The 21,426-nt window shown below is 33.2% G+C and overlaps 1 protein-coding gene across 1 annotated transcript; it reads right to left on the bottom strand.

Annotated features, from left to right (window-relative positions):
* Window positions 1-12,766: 12,766 nt before the first annotated feature.
* Window positions 12,767-20,769, bottom strand: LOC139521641 (uncharacterized). The gene is made up of 2 exons (XM_071315123.1): window positions 20,163-20,769; window positions 12,767-12,906 (listed from the first exon to the last, which is right to left on the bottom strand). The coding sequence occupies exons 1-2, from the start codon at window positions 20,767-20,769 to the stop codon at window positions 12,767-12,769; spliced, it is 747 nt and encodes a 248-aa protein (XP_071171224.1).
* Between the last annotated feature and the right edge of the window lie 657 nt (window positions 20,770-21,426).

The raw sequence follows: 21,426 nt of genomic DNA, 5'->3' as shown, positions 1-21,426 counted from the left end.
CTTCTTCAAACTCATCAATAGAAATAAATCAAAGTCTAAAACGGAAACTTCCGGCTTGGAAATTGACGGTAAATTTGACTTCTCTTCCCAAAATCAAAGCCGTGCCTTCGCAAATTACTACGAAGATCTCAGCCTTCCAAAAGAGAACGAATATGACAATGCTTATCTGGAACTCTGCCAAATAAGACAGAAAATAGTTGAGGAAACTTTCAGTCAAAATCTGCCATCAATGGACCCATACACAGAAAAGGAAGTAAAACAAGCAATTGAATTCTTAAACACAGGTAAATCAGCGGACGAACACGGAATATGTGCAGAACATCTTAAATACGCTCAACACACTGTGGTACCAGTGATCACAAAAATTTTCAATAAAATCTTGCAGGAAAGAAAAGTCCCAGTTGACTTCAAATCAGGAATCTTGACGCCAGTCTTAAAAAAGGAAAAAAATCCATCTCTGGTTAACAGTTACCGTGGCATCACTGTGACTCCAGTACTCTCCAAACTACACGAATTCTGCATTCTTGGCAAACTCTTTATTAACTCTGGTACTGACTTACAATTTGGATTTACTGCAGGTCTGTGGCCACTCTTCGCAAGTCTAATAATCTCTGAGTGTAAATGTGAAATAAGCAGTGCATTATCCTTATATCTAGCAACTGTCGACGTCCAATCGGCTTTTGATGTCGTCCAACATACCATTCTTCTTGACAAGCTTCTCGACCGTGGAACACACCCTGATATATGGTTACTAATTAAAGACTTCTACAGCGGTCTCACCTCCAAAGTTAAATGGCAGGGAGAATTCAGTGACAGCTTTAACATCCAACAAGGAGTTAGACAAGGGGGTATTCTATCAACCCACTTATATAAAATATTTGTGGAAGATCTTCTTAAAGAACTGGAAGAAAACTCATTAGGCTTTATATTAGGCACAATATACTGTGGCGCACCAACATGTGCTGATGATGTAGCACTACTGAGCTCAAATCCAGAAGAACTTCAGGTGATGCTTAATATTCTACAGAGATATGCAAACCAACATCAGTATACTATTCACCCGACTAAATCCAAAATTATCCACTATAGATCATCAAAAAATCCCGAGCCTTACTCCTGGAACATGTCGGGAAAGGAAATTTCTGCTTCTGAAGAAACGGTACATCTGGTTATAAAACGAACATCTAGAAAGGAATGTGATATCAACATAGAGGATCGCATCAAATCTGCAAGAAGAACCAAGTATGCTCTAATGAACTCAGGACTGCATGGAACCAACGGCTTAAATCCCAAAATCTCCGTTACAATATACAAAAGCTATGTATTACCTAGACTCTTGTATGGCTTGGAAGTCCTAACTCTTACCAAAACTCAAATGGAACTACTGGAAAAGTTTCACAAAGAAACTCTCAGATCAATTCAATCTTTCTCTAAAAGAACGGCTATTCCTGCCATTTATTTGCTACTGGGTGTCCTACCGGTAGAAGGAGAAATCCATAGAAAGAAACTGACACTCTTACATGCAATTCTGTCCTGTGACAACTCTAAATTAAAGGAAATTCTTAAAAGACAAATATCCGTCAATTCCGATAATCCTAAAAGCTTCTTTCATCAATCAATTTTACTGCTACAACAATACAACCTGCCAAACATTCTTGACTCCAGTATAAAACTTCCTTCAAAAGGTGTATGGAAAAAAATCCTGAGATCCACAATTAACAAATACTGGACCTATGAACTACAAGAAAAGGCAAAGTCAAAATCATCATTGAGTTCACTCAACACAACCATTTTAGAGATAGGTACTGTCCACCCAGTCTGGGAATCTGCATCACAGAGCTTGTTAGATGTACGGAAAAGCATGATCAAAGCTCGTATGCTCACTGGTACATACTTGGTACAGGCCGACAAATACAAATTTAGTCAATACAAGATAAATGCAACATGCCTGCTGTGTCAGAGGGAGGACGAAGATTTAACGCATGTCTTAACATTCTGTCCAGCTTTAAGGGAAACTCGTATGAAGTATTTCCTTCCTCTCAAAATCCTGGTCACAAATATCATAGGTTGCAAAGGATGGGAACAACTTTTTAACATTAACCAAAACATTGTAGCACTTTTGCTAGATTTCTCAGTTTTCCACAGTATGCAAAACCTCAGTAAAACCCAGAAGATGAATGTCGAGTCACTGACTAGAGACTTCTGTTACAAAATACATATCTGCCGCTTACAGCTTCTTAAGAACTTAGAAAACAAGTGAAATTCAAATGGAAATATGTGAATGCTAGGAATGATTAGTATAGACAATGTACTTTAGTAACTTTTGTACCTAAGCAATTTTTACTTTTTTACTTATGATGGACAAGTTGGGTTTTAGATTTTATGCCTCCAAACATGTACATTTTATTTTTCTAATCCTGTGAATATTTTTCCATCCCAAATTTATTTGTATTTTTATCTCTTAACCATGTTTACCTCTCCACCATATGTACAGAGCACGTCTACTGGCCCTTTTTTACATTATTAATTTTGTCGATTATTTTTACCTTTTTCTGTTTTTTTTTACTTTTTAACCCTATTGTAATTAACTTTTAAAAATATAAAATAAATCTTTGATTAACCCACTAATGTAAATACTCCTGATTACCCATTGCGGGGTGTTCCTTAGATAGGAAGCTAATACACAAGAAAGAAAAGAAAGAAAGCATAGCAATTTCCTTAAAAACTAAATATATATAACAAAGGCAAAGTTTTAAAACACAAAATTTATTTTTTATTTTTCTTTCATAAACTTGAATTTATACCACGCTAAACCGTTAGGTTAACAACCATTGATTAATCAATAAGTAACGATCAAAAGACAATTGTTTATTGGATTAGGTTGATTGAACACGATGATTCGGGTATCTGCAATAAACCGTTGGTCACGTGGCGAGTGGCAGGCGTTGATTAAAAAGTCATTTAACTTCAAAATTACAAAATCTATTGATACCTATATAGCTAACTTTATAGATTTGAGGTATTTAATCATATCCTCTTATATTCATGTTCGCTGTGATCTTAAAACATCGTTTTAGTGTCCTTAATGCAAAAACTTTCTTCTTAGTGCACTAAGAAGTCTTTTGCGGTATTTCTACACACCGAAATATATGGCCTTATTATTGGTAATATACCATATTAGTGTCACTAATGGCTTAACGTGTTACCAAATTAAAAAGAAGAAATAGGCTCAAAACCGCATTTTTAACTTTAGATTTTTTTTCAATCCCAAAATAGAGAAGAGGTCCGGTATACAGACTTATTAAAAAGTCCAGATGAGAAGTTTAACTTGCTTTTCTATTCCCGGCACTTTTAACATAACGCATGCAAAAAAAATGCAGTACCTGGTTACAGTTGCGCATCGACAAATTATAATCTTTCGATTAAATGATCTTAAATCTATATGGTCTTTATTTTAAAAGTTATAAAATCTAAATGTAAAGTGATCTAAAATGTTCAATATTAATGAGTATTTTCGCTGTGAAATGAATCTAAGGTCGTCTAAAAGTGTATACATGTGTATTTGACCCGACTACTGACTACATAGTAAACTATTCATTATGTACCTATAAGGGGGGTCTGAGCGGGACTCGGGATTGTCGAGGCGTATTTTTTGTAAACGTGACACATGAAAGTCAAATTATGAGGGAGGGTAGGAGGGGTACCAGGGGCGGATCCAGCCATTTTAAAAAGGGGGGGGGGTTCCCAACCCAGAGTAAAGGGGGGGTTCCAGCTATATGCTCCCATTCAAATGCATTGATCGGTCAAAAAAAAAGGGAGGGTTCCAACCCCCGGAACCCCCCCCCCCCTCTGGATCCGCGCCTGGGTACTGATCCCGAAATCCCGAGCTTAAAAACACGAAATCCCGAAATCCCGGACTTAAAAAACACGAAATCCAGAGGTCCCGAAATTCGAAAAAAGAATTATCGTACCCCGAAAGGGTCAATCCCGAAATCCAGAGCTTAAAAACACCCGATCCCGCAGTCCCGATAAAGGTCCTATCCTCCCTCAAATTATTGTGCCGTGAAAACGCGAAATGAAGTTTAGCGGGACATGGGAAATTACAAAAATAGCAGAATTGTTCACTTACATAGTGTACGCGGGATGGCATCATGCGAGAATCTAAAAAAATAAGTAGTAACTAAGCGGGATCCGTGAACAGAACCCCCAATGAGACCCCCATTAGTTGTGGCTTATTTTGGTCTTTTTAATTAGTTTCTTACATTACGTGACCGTTTTTGTAAAACAACAGCACTCGAGGTCTGACAGTATTTTACCAAGAAATGCACAAAATATTCAAAAAGAAGGCCTAGAAAATTTAAATATTGGTATGCACACATACTCCCCTATCAGCACAGACAATTATATTTTTAAAGGCGCCAAACTCGTTTCTAATATTTATAATAGAACCGAAAAGAAAATGGAAATGGAAATGGGGAATGTATCAAAGAGATAACAACATGACCAAAGAGCAGATAACAGCCATAGGTCACCGATGGGTCTTCATTGCAACGAGAAAATCCCGCAACCTGAGACTGGGGTGGATCTAGTCATATAAAGGAGGGGTTCCTGACCCAGGACAATTTTTTTTGAGTGGGGGGGGGTGTCCAACTACATGTCCCCATTCAAATGCATTGATCGTCCAATAAAGAAAGGGGGGTTCCAACATGTCCAACCTTCAGCCCCCCCCCCCTGGATCCGTGCCTGTGAGGCATGCTTTAGCTTGCCATTAAACAAAAATGTATACTAGTTGAGTGATAATGGACGTCATACTAAACTCTTCAATATAAAAAAAAAGAAACTAAAATAAAAATCATACAAAGGTCACAAAGGCCATAACTTCTGGCTCCTGAATTAGGAAAAGTGCAAAATGCAGTGAGGATAAAAGCCTTTACTGTAAATTCCTGAAATTACAATTATATAAATCATCTCACATCTTTGTGCATTTCTTGAAATTGGTCATATTAATAAATGCATGCAATATTTTCAGAAAATTTCAATATATAGGCTTTTAAAAGTCAATCTTGTGCATGATTATCAATGATTATACTCGCACAATTAACACATGTGGTTCTCAAAACTCAGAGGTGTCTATGCTATTTATGACAACATTTTAATCAAGGATAAATTTACAAAATATGTTAAGAACTATATGATTTTTAGGTTTTTAAGCATAGATATAGTAGGTCAGGATCTGCGAACTCTCACTGACTGACTGAGCACATGAATTCAACACTAGTTTTTTGGTGATGTTGGTGTTGCTTAGTGTTTTGTTTTGTTTTTCTTTTCTGCATCTTTTAATATGTTTTGCCTTGGCATTGTCAGTTTCTCTTTCATTGCCTTTGGGGTTTTTTTTGTTATGTTAAATAACAAGTCACAAGAGAGAAAAAACAAAAAAAATATGTGAAAAAATGGCTTAGTTCAGTATATATTAAGGACAGAGATAACAAATAGCTAAATAAGAAAAAAGAAAAAAGAAAATTCCTTTTCTATGTACAGTCAATTGTCTGATAATCTAGAAGATAGCCTGATTTGGTCTAATTCTCCTGAATTCTAGCAGGTACTTTATTCCAACCTTTTTTCAATTCAAACAAACCATGTCTTAGATAGTCTTGGAATTAGAATACATTAATCATACAACTTTCATAATACTTTGGTGAATTATCTATTGATATAATCATGATAATTAAGCTCCTTTTTAATTTTTAGGGATTTTAAATTTTTAATTTAAAGTTAGGGATTTTATTCATAAAAGGGGGGATTTTTCCAGTACGTATACTATTAATAATGCTTTGAGCAATTTTCATGAAACTTGGTGAATTATTTGTGTATAACATAAACATGATAATTTTCCTTTTAATTTAAAAAAAAAATCTGATTTATGTCATTGTACTATCATGACTTGGGATTAGGATAGTCTCAAGAATGCTTTCACAAATTTTTATGAAACTTTGGTGAATTGTTTTTATATCTTGACAAACTCCCTTTTTATTGTTATGACCCAAAGTGGAGGGGGCATAATGTTTAACACTTGTCAGATCGTTTGTCCGTCTGTCCCAAAGTTGTTTTTTGTTCTCTTACAGTACTTTAGTTTGCCTCAACCAAATTCAATTAAACTTTTACAAAAGCTTGTTATCACAATTCTCATATCAAGTTTGAATTTTGGTGATGTCAGTGTTACTGTACTAGAGTATCAGAGTTATGCCCCTTTAGAAATGGGGAAAATATGCTGAATTTTTGGTTTCCTGTTCTCTAAAATTTAGTTTGTCTCAACCAAATGTTATGAAATCAATACACAATGCTTATCATCACAAAATACAGATTAAGTTTGAATTTTGGTAGTGTCTCTTTTACTAAATTCTATAGTTATGTTCTTTAAAAATGGAAAAAAATGTTTCGGCCTTCTAACTTAAATTTTCCTCAACCAAATTTTATTAAACTTCAAAAAAATACTTTTTATCACAATTTTAATCAGATCAATTTCAAATTTTGGTAGTAAAACTTTTACCGTTCTTCAGTTATGTTCCTTTAAAACTTTGAATAATATGCAAGCTGGAGTATCATTCCCTATTTATCATGTATATTTTTTTATAAGATGCAGAGTTAAGGAACTTTAGTTGTTGCAAAGTTATTTTAAAATTGTCCATTTTCAAAAACTTTGAAAGGTTTTAGAAATTTATGGATTTGTTAAAAAAAATCACAGCCTTAAACTTATAGTCACTTGAGATATATATCTATAAATGGAGCCAAATTATATACATGTTTTATGTCAATAAATACCACTGTTTGTGCATGTTGGGTTTTTTTTTTGGAGGGCAGGGGTCTTATTTGCACAGTGCTCATAGTTTTTTAGTCGATCATTAAAATTCATTTAAAGCTTAAAGACCAGCTATAAGGGCAAGAAGCTTATCAAGCACTCATGGTTTAGATTTTTATTAAACACACATTAATATACATAATGTACATTAAACAGAAAAAAATATTGATGCAAGATGTCATTCAACTTTTACTCTTTTATGTATAGGACAAGAACTATAGAAGATACAGAGAAATTATATACAGCAGAACTGATAGGCAATGTAAAATTTGCAGAAGCCAACTAAACCTAAATGGTAAGGCACCTTTTAATTTTAAAAAAGTTATTGAACTTGAAAGATGATTACTAGTATCATGATTACTATAAAAATTAAAAGATGTGGTATATTAAATATGAAAACTATCATGGCTTAGAGAAAGCAATTGTAGGCCTGTTACAACCTTCAATAATGAGAAAATCCATACCCTATACTATAGTCAAAGTAGGCAGCTATAAAAGACCTAAAGATGAAACATTGAAACAATCCAAACTGTAAAACTAATCATGGTAATTGCCTAGTTTATAACAAAATAAATTACAAGAAATAAATATGACCGGTATGAAACAACAACAACAACAACCACTAAATTTTAGTGTCAGACTAAACTGACAAAAGCTACAGGCTCTGAACTTTGGACAGGCACAATAGGAATATGGCAAGGTTATATAAAAATAAGATGTGGTATGATTGCCAATAAGACAACTCTCCACCAGACAACCAATGATGTAAATTTCCTGCAAACACGGACTTGACTTCTGTAAATCAACTAATTTTTCGTGAATACTTTATTTGGCATTTTATACTTTCTAGTCTACATCGCAGTTATTTATTTTTCTCGAGTTCAAGTTTACTTAATGTATTTTAATAAGGAAAGATACACATGAAAAACATTTATTGCTGTTTCTCTCTCCTTTATAACATTTTATTTGTTTATTTTGTGTATTTATAGGTGATCAGACATCTTGGTTTTCATGGTCAATAGGTCATTACTGAAGAGGAAACTTATAGTTGAAATTTATTTACATAGTGCATAATTGGATTAATTTGAAATGGAATGTGTGCTTTCCTGCAAAAAAGAAATAGGAAATTTCAACATTATCACATGATAATGACCATAAACAAAATGGAGTTCTATCATGATAGATACACAAAAACACTATTGCATAAAAGCAACAACATATCTTAATCAAAAGAAAGGAGAATGCTGAACAAATACTATTTTGTTGTTGAAAAAAGGAACACCAGTTTTATCCACTCATTTACATCGCTCCCTCATATCAAATATACAGAAGAAGATCATTGAAGAACAATTTGCAAAAATGATTTCTCTTAGAATTGAAGGGAATTGTTTAGTGAATGGAATAATGTATTCACTGAATTCTTACGTAGTGGATTGAATAACTGTACACAAGCTGAAACAGAAGAAATTCTAATTTAAAATAACACGAAAAGTGTTTATTTTATTATTTAATCTGCAAATATATAAACAAATTCTTTAGAACACCACAAATGGTATGACATTCAAATTGGTTGCTTATTAATGTATCGCATTGAAACAATTACAAAGAAAATAGAAGCATTTGTTCCAAAAAAAAATTATAACTCAAAGTTAAATTTATAAAAAAAGTATAAACAATACCTAGATCTAAACAGTCAGACTGTATTATTTTCAATGTCATTAAAATGTTGAGTCAAACATTTATTAAAGTTTTAAATATCATTTGCATCAATTATACAGTCTTGTAATAATTATATTCATACTGTTTGTATACATGGTGTAGTGAAGAAATGTTCAACAAGTAAAATAAGGGAAAACATTTCCTTAAGGGAAAACATTTCCTTAAGGGAAATTTGATCTTCAGAAATTTCCTTAGAGGAAATTTGAAGAAAAATGATTTCCCTAGAGGAAATTTGTTGTCTTGAATTTTCCTCCAAGGAAAAGTGTTTGTCAAAAATTTCCTCACAGGAAAAAGTATTTCCTCCAAGGAAAATTTGAAGCTACAAATTTCCTCACAGGAAAAAGTATTTCCTCCAAGGAAAATTTGAAGCTGCAAATTTCCTCAAAGGAAAAAGAATTTCCTCTAAGGAAAAAGAATTTCCTCTAAGGAAATAGAATTTCCTCAAAGGAAATAATTATGCAGCAAATTCCCTAAGGGAAATCTTTTTCCCTTGAGGAAAAAAAACAATTTCCCTTGAGGAAAAATCTTTTTCCTTCAGGGAAATTTGATTTCCCTTGAGGAAAAGTACTTTTCCTCTGAGGAAATTGTTGAAAAAAGGGGCATAACTTTTTCAACAGTGGTGCTAGATCCAAAAAATTTTAGGACAAATATCAGGGAACCAATACCAACCAAGTTATCAACTTTGTTTTGACTTAACTCCAAAAATTAAGGTGACAACTTTTGCACTCAGCGGAATTGCAAACTTGTCCCGGAGACTGTTTTTGTACAAAAAAAAGCAAGCACGCTAACTAAAGTCTTGCTTTACATGCTTAAAAAAATGCACTGTAATAGATAAAAAAATAAATATATCATACAGTGAAAATGCGCCGCATATACAATAATAATGAATCGCTCTACAGTGAAAATGAAAGAATAGTATCATTATTCGACAGTAAACATGACTCGCATAAAGAAAGCATCATAGCTGAGAAGGATTTAGGGGACAGGGGGTTGCCCCCTTTTTTGGAAAATATTTGGTTACTTTTATATGAAATCACTGGAGCGGGCCCCCTCTTAAGCAGTCATTGGACCCCTACCGATAAAAAAATTCTAGATCCGCGAGTGCATACTACCACAGAGGTCAAACAATGCACATTTGGGTAATTGTACACGACATGCATGCTACAATTCATGTTTGATGATCTTAGACCCTTTGGACCTCTATGTGGGCTATTACGGTAACTTGGTAAAAAATCCCCAAACTGGATACAAGGTTAGATTCAGCATGTCAAAGAACCCCAAATATCCATAAATATATCATACAGTGAAAATGCGCCGCATTTACAATAATAATGAATCGCTCTACAGTGAAAATGAAAGAATAGTTTCATTATTCGACAGTAAACATGACTCGCATAAAGAAAGCATCATAGCTCGATACCAGAGAAGGATTTAGGGGACAGGGGGTTGCCCACTTTTTTGGAAAATATTTGGTTACTTTTATATGGAATCACTGGAACATGACTCGCATAAAGAAAGCATCATAGTGGAATTCAGTTCAATATGAAGAAACTGAATGACAAAACCTATTCTACGTTATACAACTTTAATAGTTGTGTTGAAATGAATATTTTTTCTGCAACAACATCTTACCTGTTAGTTATAAAACACCTGCACGATCTGTTCGTGAAATGTCCTAAATATTCACCTATTTTGGTATATATTTCACAGCTATTTGGATTTAGGTGCGAAAAAAACCCGTTCGCATCTCTTACTTTGTTTTATTAGTATTATGTGTTTCTTAACATATACTTTTTAACTAATTTTCTTCATATTCTTCAAAAATTAAAAAAAAAGTCGTCTGTTTATTTATCATTCTACATCAAAAATTTCTGGCATATACAGTAAAAATGATATTTTAGGATCCGCACTTTACATACACTGATGCTTATATTGGTGATTTTGAATCTGTTCAAAGTTTTGATTTTTCTACCCTGTATACCACATTGCCTCAAATTCTCATTAAGAAAAAATGCACACACCTAATTAAATGGGCATTCAAAAAATCAGAATGTGAATATATATGTTCAAACTCTTTTAGGTCATTTTTTAGTAGCAATAAACAAAAAAACTATGTTAATTGGACATGCTTTGATACTATATATGCCCTTGAATTTTTACTAGATAACATTTTTGTTCGCTTTGGGGATTCCGTATATCGTCAGATTATCGGAATTCCAATGGGGACTAACTGTGCACCACTTATTGCGGACCTCTTTTTGTATTGTTATGAGTTACAATTTATGACAAAAATAAGCAAAGACCCATCAAAACAACGTCTGATAATCAAATTTAATAATACTTTAAAATATTTGGATGATATTTTGGCTCTCAATAATGACGACTTCAGTATGTATATTAATGTAAATGCTGAACTTACTTTAAATAAAGCTAATACTAACAATGACCACTGCCCTTTCCTCGATCTTGATATCTATATCACTAACGGAAAGCTGAATACTAAAATTTATGATAAAAGGGATGATTTTTCATTTCCTATCGTTAATTATCCGTTTTTAGATGGTGACGTTCCCTTGTCACCATCTTACGGTGTTTATATATCTCAACTTGTACGATTCGCTCGTGTATGTAACAATGTTTTAGATTTTACCGAGAGAAATTTATGTATAACTGAAAAATTATTACACCAGGGTTTTCGATATCACAAACTAGTCAAAACATTTACTAAATTTTATCATCGGTATAAAGACATCATTCGTAAATATAGCTCAACATGCAGACTTCTTATACGTTCAGGTATTTCAAATCCAATTTTTTATGGAAATATTCTTTATAAAGCACAAAGGTGTCAGTATTCACCTCAGAAACTTACAAAACCTTTGAATAGACTTATTAAGAAGGGATATAATTACGATACTGTTGTCAAGTCATTAAAGATTGCATATTTTGGCGTTAATATTGAGTCACTGATAAGGTCTTTGCGTCGGAACTAAACACATTTATTCTAAAAACAGTTGTTGGCATGACACGGGTTATGTTCTTCTCATATATGTTATGATGGTATGATACTAAACCCCTAACGGGAAGGATTGTGCCTGATGTTCATATGATGAAATCATAATCTTTCAGTCAGTTTAATTGAAGTCTGGAGCTGGCATGTCAGTTAACTGCTAGTAGTCTGTTGTTATTTATGTATTATTGTCATTTTGTTTATTTTCTTTGGTTACATCTTCTGACATCAGACTCGGACTTCTCTTGAACTGAATTTTAATGTGCGTATTGTTATGCGTTTACTTTTCTACATTGGTTAGAGGTATAGGGGGAGGGTTGAGATCTCATAAACATGTTTAACCCCGCCGCATTTTTGCGCCTGTCCCAAGTCAGGAGCCTCTGGCCTTTGTTAGTCTTGTATTATTTTAATTTTAGTTTCTTGTGTACAATTTGGAAATTAGTATGGCGTTCATTATCACTGAACTAGTATCTATTTGTTTAGGGGCCAGCTGAGGGACGCCTCCGGGTGCGGGAATTTCTCGCTGCATCGAAGACCTGTTGGTGACCTTCTGCTGTTGGTTTTTTATTTGTTCGGGTTGTTGTCTCTTTGACACATTCCCCATTTCCATTCTCAATTTTACTTATCCCTAGAGTTGTCTCCCATCTCATGATGGTCGTTACTTTTAGTTACGACCATCCGCTTATCACCAGTGAATAGTAAATATCATAAAATTACGGACAAATTGTTACAATTACTTTTAAATAGTATAAAAAAGAAGATGTGGTATGATTGCCAATGAGACAACTATCCACAAAAGACCGAAATGAAATTAACAACTATAGGTCACCGTACGGCCTTCAACAATGAGCAAAGCCCATACCGCAAAGTCAGCTATAACAGGCCCCGATCAGACAATGTAAAACAATTCAAACGAGAAAACTAACGGCCTAATTTATGTAAAAAAAATGAACGAAAAACAAATATGTAACACATAAACAAACGACAACCACTGCTCCCGACTTGGGACAGGCACATACATAAATAATGTGGCGGGGTTAAACATGTTAGGTTCATTTGAAGATAAAGCAGGTTCCATCACGGATTTTTTTTAATATAGTACCTGGCCAAATTGGCATCTTCTGCCTTTCTGAAATGAAAAACACAACTTAACCTTGCAAATTGTTCTCACCAGATTCTGATCAGAAAAATCCTTTCCTTTTAGGTTGTTCGAACTCATTGACATGAATTATCGTACAATGTGTACTTGCTTCTTGTTCATTCATCAGCTTGTCAAAACTGTATGTTACACCTTTTGGAAACAAATACATTCTATTCAATTCTATGAATAGAATAGAATAGAATATTTTTATTTACCAAATTAGGGCCCCAGGAGGGCATGTAATACAGACAATATTATTATAAACAATAACATATGCAATACACACACAATAAAAGATATGTAACAAGTGTTATAAAAATAATAAAATAAAATAATATACCACAGAAAATACACTCAACAAAATAGTAGCAATGTATTATTATTCAATGAATACTATGTTGAAATTGACTCAAGTGCACCCGGTAAGTGTATCTTCACTTTGAAAAGACAAACATGAGGCATTAGTAGTTTGTGCGGAGAAATGTCAATATAAAAAACACAAAAAGAACCCAATAAAAAACAAAGCAATTAAGCACTATGTATAATCAAACAGACCGCTGAACGCGGACCTCGACGAAGACACCTTATAATTCAATACACATCACTACGGCCAACAAAACTAGTATCAAGTGACAGGTGATTTCACATTAATTTATTCCACTTTCTCGATCTTTCTATTCTTTTCTAACAAAGTCTTCGAAGAACATTTTCTATCAGTACGATGTATGATAAATAATATCTCATTTGAGTGAACGTATCGGAATATATATCATATATAACGCAAATATTGTTTATTTGCTTTTTCCTTTTTGTATACGACGAGATTCGCATTACTTTTCGGATGTTTCAATTTTTATGCTAGTCAACATCCTTTTTGATTTCCAATAGATTTTCACGGAATATCTTGATTATATTTAAATACATAACTACGAAAGCTAAGATCAATTCCTTTAAAAGCATGAACAATTACACATTGCATTTTGTTTGCCATAAAGGTCAAAATATGCAATAACTGGACGAAAAAAACAAGGTGAAAAAGGCGTTATTCCAATCATAATTATAGCAACAGAATTCGAATATTCGAAGAAATGACATTACTGTGATAGTTGTGAACCTTGTTTGAAGCCTATAGTATTGTCATAATTCATATCAGAAAATCTTCGCCAGTTAATAAGATGTGTCACAATAATGAAGGGTCAGTACTTTTGAGTTGTAATCTTAAACTATTATGATATTTAAGACGGTGCAATGATATTATTGTTTGTTTCTATGTTATCATTTTTACAGCACTGGAAAGTCTCTTGGAAACATAGTTGACGATGGTACGGGTAAAATATGGCTTGACGAAATAGAATGCACTGGAAATGAACAAGCATTGGCGTATTGTATAAATAAAGGTTGGGGTGTGGGAAACTGTAGGCACAACGAAGACGTAGGAATAGTTTGTTTTAACGTCGTTGAAAGTAAGCACTGGTGTTTTATATTTAACATAATATCCAAAATAGAAAATATACTTTTTAACAAAAAAACTTCACATACTTAGTGCCATGTGTCTTGAAATTGACAATGTTTTCAGCATGTAAAGGCCTTAGTTGTCACTCCTGCTAAATTAAGCTTTAGGAGTAAAAAGAACCTTTTGGTTTATATGTTGCATTCAGGCCGGGTAACAATGATGCGCATGACAATAAAAATCCGCATAAGGGTTTTGGGAAAAGTAGATAACTCATTACGAATTACTCCTCACCCTGAACAATCCGTTTTAAGCTAAGGAGGAGGGCCAAAATTGGCAAGAAAAATCTAACTTTCTAAAATATCATGGCACGTGAAACGTAATAGTTATGATCTTAAGTATCGAAACAGATAAACGAGATATTTTACCTGCTTGCTGTTAGTTTCAACAGTTTTGAAAGCTTTAACTGTATGATTGTTTTCAGTACTATAGCCAGAATACCTGATTGTATGCGTTTGTAAGGTGCATTTCCCTCCGAATAACATTTGTCACCACGTTTGACGAAACAAATTTATTTCTCAATGATGTTTATGGAGCATATGCATATCCAAACAAAAAATCATTGAGGTCTTTGTATGACACCAATGTCAGGTGCAAAAACTATAAGCATTCAGCCAAAAGGCTAAACAACATTTCGTCATAGAGAGCACAATTATGACTTCATTCGGTTATCATCGCGGTTCTGATACGTTAACCCTCTTGCTGCCGAAGGGACACATATGTCCACACCGGCAGTGCCGAAGGGACACATATGTCCATGGTTAAATTTATACAAGCTTCTTATTAATGCTGTATCTCTTTCAATTAAAAGACCGAAGATTAAACAGTGTTATGTTTTTCTCCAATGGGTCCCAAATGTAACGGTCATTATATCGTGACGTCATATATCGAATGACCTCGTTGTTTGGCATGTTAGGAACCGTTCAATATTAACTAGATGGATGGGCCGGTGCATTCTTAATATTGTTTCATTAAAAAAAGTTAATGCCCATCCTTTTAAATTCTGAAAAAAAAGTCCTTGCCCATCTAAAAAAATCTACAAAAAAGTCCTTGCCCCTCTAAAACTTTAGGACAATCAAAAATGATTTAGGTTCTTTTTCTATTTTAAAGTTTGTGTTTTTTTTTTTGTCTTGAAATCAAAGAATAGACTTATGTGTTAATACAAAATTTAAAATGTGCTAGTTAATTCCTATATGCCAGTGGCGGATCCAGAACTTTTCCCAAGGGGGGGCCCGCTGACTGACCTAAGGGGGGCCTGCTCCAGTCATGCTTCAATGATTCCCTATATAATCAACCAAATTTTTCCCACGAAAGGGAGGGGGGTGGGCCCCCCAGGCACCCCCCCCTGGATCCGCCTATGTATGCATATATTTATGTGTGTATCAGAACCATACAATTTATTGTTTTTTAAAACCAGTATGAATATACATGTACAGATTTGATTTTATATGTGCAGCCTCAAATACAATATTGATTTAAAATAAAGGAAATAATATAAATTAAGGGACAATAACTGTTGGACTAGTAAACTTATCATATGCTGAATTACAAATTATTGTCCCAATAACAGAGCATGTTCATAGTTTAAATATCAATGTCACCTTTATCTATTCTACTTTTCAAAAAGAAAAAATGGTCTGTTTAAGCAAATATAGACAGACATGTTTTTGACTATGATGCACCCTTTTTCGCCTATTAATTACCAGGCTTCTCACAAAAGAAATCTAAGTTACTCAATTTTATTACGGCACAATATATACACAAGACAAACAGATATATTTCACAGCACAGGACAAACACTCGACTGTACCACTGACAGTCACATATAACAAGTAAAGTTAATGTTCAAGAGCAAATATAGCGTCTAGCCATTAGAAATGATAAATAAATTCATCCAAACAGCTCGAATAAACACATGAGCTAGCCACAGTATACACAAGCACATCTTATAAATAAGTACACAAAATACATTAAAATTTATAACTAACACAGTTGTATGCGGCGGGTGGGAGGGTAAATAATTTCAATGAAAAATTTCAAATTTACCGCGAATCCCGAAACAAAGAAATATATAAGAGCGTCCTGTATCCAGGTAACAAATTGACCAATCAAAATAAGGAATACTCGGAACAATTTCTTCCGAGTAAATGTAAACAGTGATTCACGTGGTAATTATCCATTTTTATAAAATCAAAAATTACACAATTACCAGGCTTCTCACAAAAGAAATCTAAGTTACTCAATTTTATTACGGCACAATATATACACAAGACAAACAGATATATTTCACAGCACAGGACAAACACTCGACTGTACCACTGACAGTCACATATAACAAGTAAAGTTAATGTTCAAGAGCAAATATAGCGTCTAGCCATTAGAAATGATAAATAAATTCATCCAAACAGCTCGAATAAACACATGAGCTAGCCGCCAAGCCAACGGCCGCCAAAAAATAAACAAACAACTGTGCTGAACAAAGAATTAAGCAGATTAATTTTAACTATCATATAAACAATACACAATTTAAGCTTGTTAATCTAGCATGCAAGAAATAATATCAAGCAAAAACTAAATAATATAAAAATTTGTAAGGGTTCCGCGGAACCCAGTGTCTCGCCTATTTTTGCTGTAAATCGCAGGCTCAACAACAATGAGGAAAAAAATCAATAAAAATATTCCTCTTGTTACTATTTTATGATTGTAAGAAAATCTAAGTCCATTTGAAAGTAAATTACAGAAAAAAACAGAGTAATCTTTTTACAAACTTTACTTCTGGATACAATCTTATGATCATAAATAAGGTTATTTCCAAGTTTGGTACAAACCCAGGATAGTTTAAGAAAGTTATTTAAATTTTAAAAACTTTAACCACAGAGTGAATGTAATGGTTCCCTGCAGAAAAAACTAAGTCCATTTATAAGTAAAATACGGAAAAAATTGAATTTTATTTTTACAAAATTTTCTTCTGGATACTATCTTATGATCATAAACAAGCTTCTGTCCAAGTTTGGTACAAACCCAGGATAGTTAAAGAAAGTTATTAAAATTCTAAAAACTTTAACCACAGAGTGAATGTAATGTTTCCCCGCAGAAAAAACTAAGTCCATTTATAAGTAAAATACGGAAAAAATGGAATTTTATTTTTACAAAATTTACTTCTGGATATTATCTTATGATCATAAACAAGCTTCTGTCCAAGTTTGGTACAAACCCAGGATAGTTTGAGAAAGTTATAAAAATTCTAAAAACTTTAACCACAGAGTGAATGTTTTGTTTCCCCGCAGAAAAAACTAAGTCCATTTATAGTAAAATACGGAAAAAATGGAATTTTATTTTTACAAAATTTACTTCTGGATACTATCTTATGATCATAAACAAGCTTCTGTCAAAGTTTGGTAGAAATCCAGTATAGTTTAAGAAAGTTATTAAAATTTCAAAAACTTTAACCACAGAGTGAATATTTGTTGACGCCGCCGACGACGCCGACGACGACGGAATGTAGGATCGCTTAGTCTCGCTTTTTCGACTAAAGTCGAAGGCTCGACAAAAAGCAAGCAAGGAAGAAACAATATCAACCCTGAACATAAACTTTTCTCCATACAAGAAACAATATCTCATATGAAAAGAAACCGCACCCAACAGTGTGAACAATACTCACTGAAAAGAGTCCCTTACCTGCAATATAAAATAAAAATATTAGTACATATTAATATAAAAAAACCTAACTACATCTTAACCAAACAATCTTAAATAATACCAATACATATTAAGGAAAATAAAATAAAAAATAATCCAAATTTTAGTATGGAAGAAATAATATCAACCATAAACTAAAAAAAAACCAAAGGAAGTATGGTAGAAACATGAAATTCAACCATATCTAATCCTTTAACTCCACTTAAGAAATTCATCTCAAATGACAAGTTAACCTATCTAAATTAAATGAGCAACCCTTCTTTTAAAATATAAACCTAACTGCCTTGTACCTTCACAATTGAGATGTAACCCACCATCTTTATAGGCAAATAGCTCCACCTTTGGCTTTCCACATTTCAAAAAACATCTATACGAATGAATGAATTCGACTTCATAACTCAAACATAAATTTAACAAAGCCATATTTACATCCTTTATCTTCTTACCCGTTTCCTCAAAATCAACAGGACGAGGAAGAATACCAGACAAAGCAATAACCATAGAAGGAAACAATAACTTGGCGGTAGAAATTAAATTACAATAGGCAGACTTAAACTGATCAATAGATAAAATATGAATATCATTGGTACCACAATGAATAACTAAACATTTATAACCTCCATAAATACTCCCCTTGTTCTTGTTAAGCTGATAGGTTATTTCTCCAATGGAAGCCCCCCGAAACGCTTAAACATCCGCATTCTCAAGCTTCACATATTTTGCAATTGAGTCTGACACTATCAGAAAAGTTCCTGGTTCTACAAAGAAACGATATAAATTAGTAACCTAACAAGGAAACACTCTTCGACATCATTTGCGAAACTTGAAGTTTCTGTTCCAAAGTAAATTCTAAATACTTTTTATAAGCATCACTATGCCAATCTCCATGAAGTTGAATTAATTCCGTAGAAACCTCAGCATCAAAAGCTAAAGTTGCCCCCCCCCCCCCCCCCCCCTCTTCTAAAACTATGAGTAGAGTAAAATAAAGAGTTACGACCTGTTTTTTGTATTAAATATCGAAGCTTATTCTGATACTCTTTATAAGTAATGGGTAGAATGCGCCCCTTTTTAACTTTACAAAATGCAGGATCCTTTTAAACCGCAGGAATAGCTTTGATCATATTCTTGTATGCATTAACCGGACATAAAATACTCCCCTGAATACTAGAAATGGGAATTCTCAACTTTCTTTGTCCAAACTGAATTGTTTTAGACCATTTCAAAATAATTATTAAAACATCATTCTCAATAATAATATCCCCTCTACATAATTGCTTATTTTCATCAAAATCTTTTTCTGAATTTGGAACAAGATTAGATTTTCTACTCATCATAAAAAAGGCTAACAAAAACAAACTCCAGAAAGTCTTATCCTGGGTGTCATCTAAATCCATAAACTCATAAATTTGTTTTAAAATCAAAGGAGTTATAGGAAGCGCTTTCCTTGGTAAATAAGGATTTAATCTCTGTAAACCTTTCAATGTAAGTTTTAACGAAAAACTTTGTAAATAAGGAAACTCCAAATCATTATATAAATGCAATAATCTTACTCCATTTAAATAATTTTTAATAGAATTCACCGATTTAAAAGACCTGCTCAAAAATTGAGCATACAAACACACAGTATTCAAAGATGCTGGTAAAAATTTAAAACCAAAATAAATACAAAATGTTAAAAAAGTCCTCCACTGAACTTTAATGTTTTCAAAAGTGCCATGAGCAAAGGCTGACTTGCACGATGTCTGTTGATCCACTTTCAACAAATTCAGCTGTAAATCTACAATAAATTACCAATCATGAGTAAACTGAAAAAGACCTGAATAGACAAATTTCTCAAAACATTTACCTAATCTCACAACAGGCAATTCATAAAATAAGTCTTCAAATCTTGAATCAGAATGCCATCTTGACAAAATATCTGCTGTTCTATTTTCAACTCCAGGAAAATGAACAGCCTTAATTTCAAAATTATACTTTGCAGCATAAAACAAAATTTCTCTTAAACAACATTGCATATATGCATCTCTAGTACAACCAGAATTCAAAACCAACACAGTAGATTGATTATCACATCTCACTAAAATCTTTCTATTTACAAAATGTACACTCCATACTTTAACACAAATCATCAAAGCAATCAATTCAAATTGATTTATATGTAAATTCAAATCCATCAAAAAGGAAGGAAATTGAACATGAAAAAACTCTCTTTTTTCAAGAAACCAACCTCCACAACCACTCAAAGTAGCATCCGTCTCCAATATTTCATCTGGCTGAGACCAATCCTCTAAAGCCATCATAGAAACACCATTGTAAGACTTTAAAAAATGATACCACCAAAATAAATCTTTCCTTATATACAAAGGAATAATATGGTCACATTTGTCATCTGGTAAACTACGAAGCCAAGTAAGCAACCTAGAAACAAAAAGCCTTCCTGGTCTTACACAGTTAGATACAAAATGTAATTTACCTAACAATGACTGTAACTGTTTAACTGTAGCAACCAGTAAATTTAACCAAGTCTTTACCAACAATAAAATCTCTTCCACTCTCTCAGTTGTTACTGAAATTGTAAGTTCCGAAGTGTCAAATTTCACTCCTAAAAATGTCATAACCGTACTTGGAGAGCTCGCCTTCTCCACTGATTCTTCAAGACCACAACTGTCTAAAAGTCTACCTAATAAATCAAATACAACATTTGCATCTTCTGATTTTTCTGCTCCAGCAAAATCATCTAAATAATTTAATAATGAATAACCAGACTGCTTCATCATGTAAACTACAGATGAAGTCACTCTCTGGCAAATATGAGCTGATGACCTAAGTCCCATACTTAAAACTCTATCTACAAAAATGTGATTTTTCCAATGAAATCCAACAAAATTAATATCTCCAGGATCAATTGGAATTTGGCGGTAAGCCCGCTTCAAGTCCCTCTTAAATAATTTCAATGAAAAATTTCAAATGTACCGCGAATCCCGAAACAAAGAAATATATAAGAGCGTCCTGTATCCAGGTAACAAATTGACCAATCAAAATAAGGAATACTCGGAACAATTTCTTCCGAGTAAATGTAAACAGTGATTCACGTGGTAATTATCCATTTTTATAAAATCAAAAATTACACAATTAATTCCCTAGATTTGACAGCTAAGCACCAAACAATCAAAAAACTATCAAACAACCTGGCATTATGTAAGGTCAATATATAAATGAGATAGCTGTATCGTAATATGAAAATCTAAGTTGATTTGAAAAAGTTATAATTTGTTTTAAAGGTGACCATATAAATTTAGTGTAAACTTAAAATTGTAGCTTTTTTTTAACCTATTAACTAAATTCATAAAAATTACAGCAAAAACCCAAAGTCCTAAACAGCCTGCCATTCAGTAAGATCAATATAAAAATGATATAGCAGTAAAATTTTATGAAAATGCAAGTTGATTTGAAAAAGTTATGAAAAAATTTAAAGATGACTATCTTGAATT

This window comes from Mytilus edulis, chromosome 4 (assembly GCF_963676685.1).
Source record: "Mytilus edulis chromosome 4, xbMytEdul2.2, whole genome shotgun sequence".
Taxonomy (NCBI): domain Eukaryota; kingdom Metazoa; phylum Mollusca; class Bivalvia; order Mytilida; family Mytilidae; genus Mytilus; species Mytilus edulis.
The sequence above is the reverse complement of the archived record's forward strand: the minus strand, read 5'-3'. Positions and strand labels throughout refer to the sequence as shown.

What these genes read in the sequence shown, in the direction of transcription:
- LOC139521641 (XM_071315123.1), bottom strand. Translation starts at nt 20,769, where the DNA reads ATGGGACTTAGGTCATCAGCTCATATTTGCCAGAGAGTGACTTCATCT. An exon ending in TACTTTGAGTGGTTGTGGAG is followed by an intron (nt 12,907 to 20,162) that starts GTTGGTTTCTTG and finishes TTCTATTCATAG; the next exon opens with AATTGAATAGAATGTATTTG.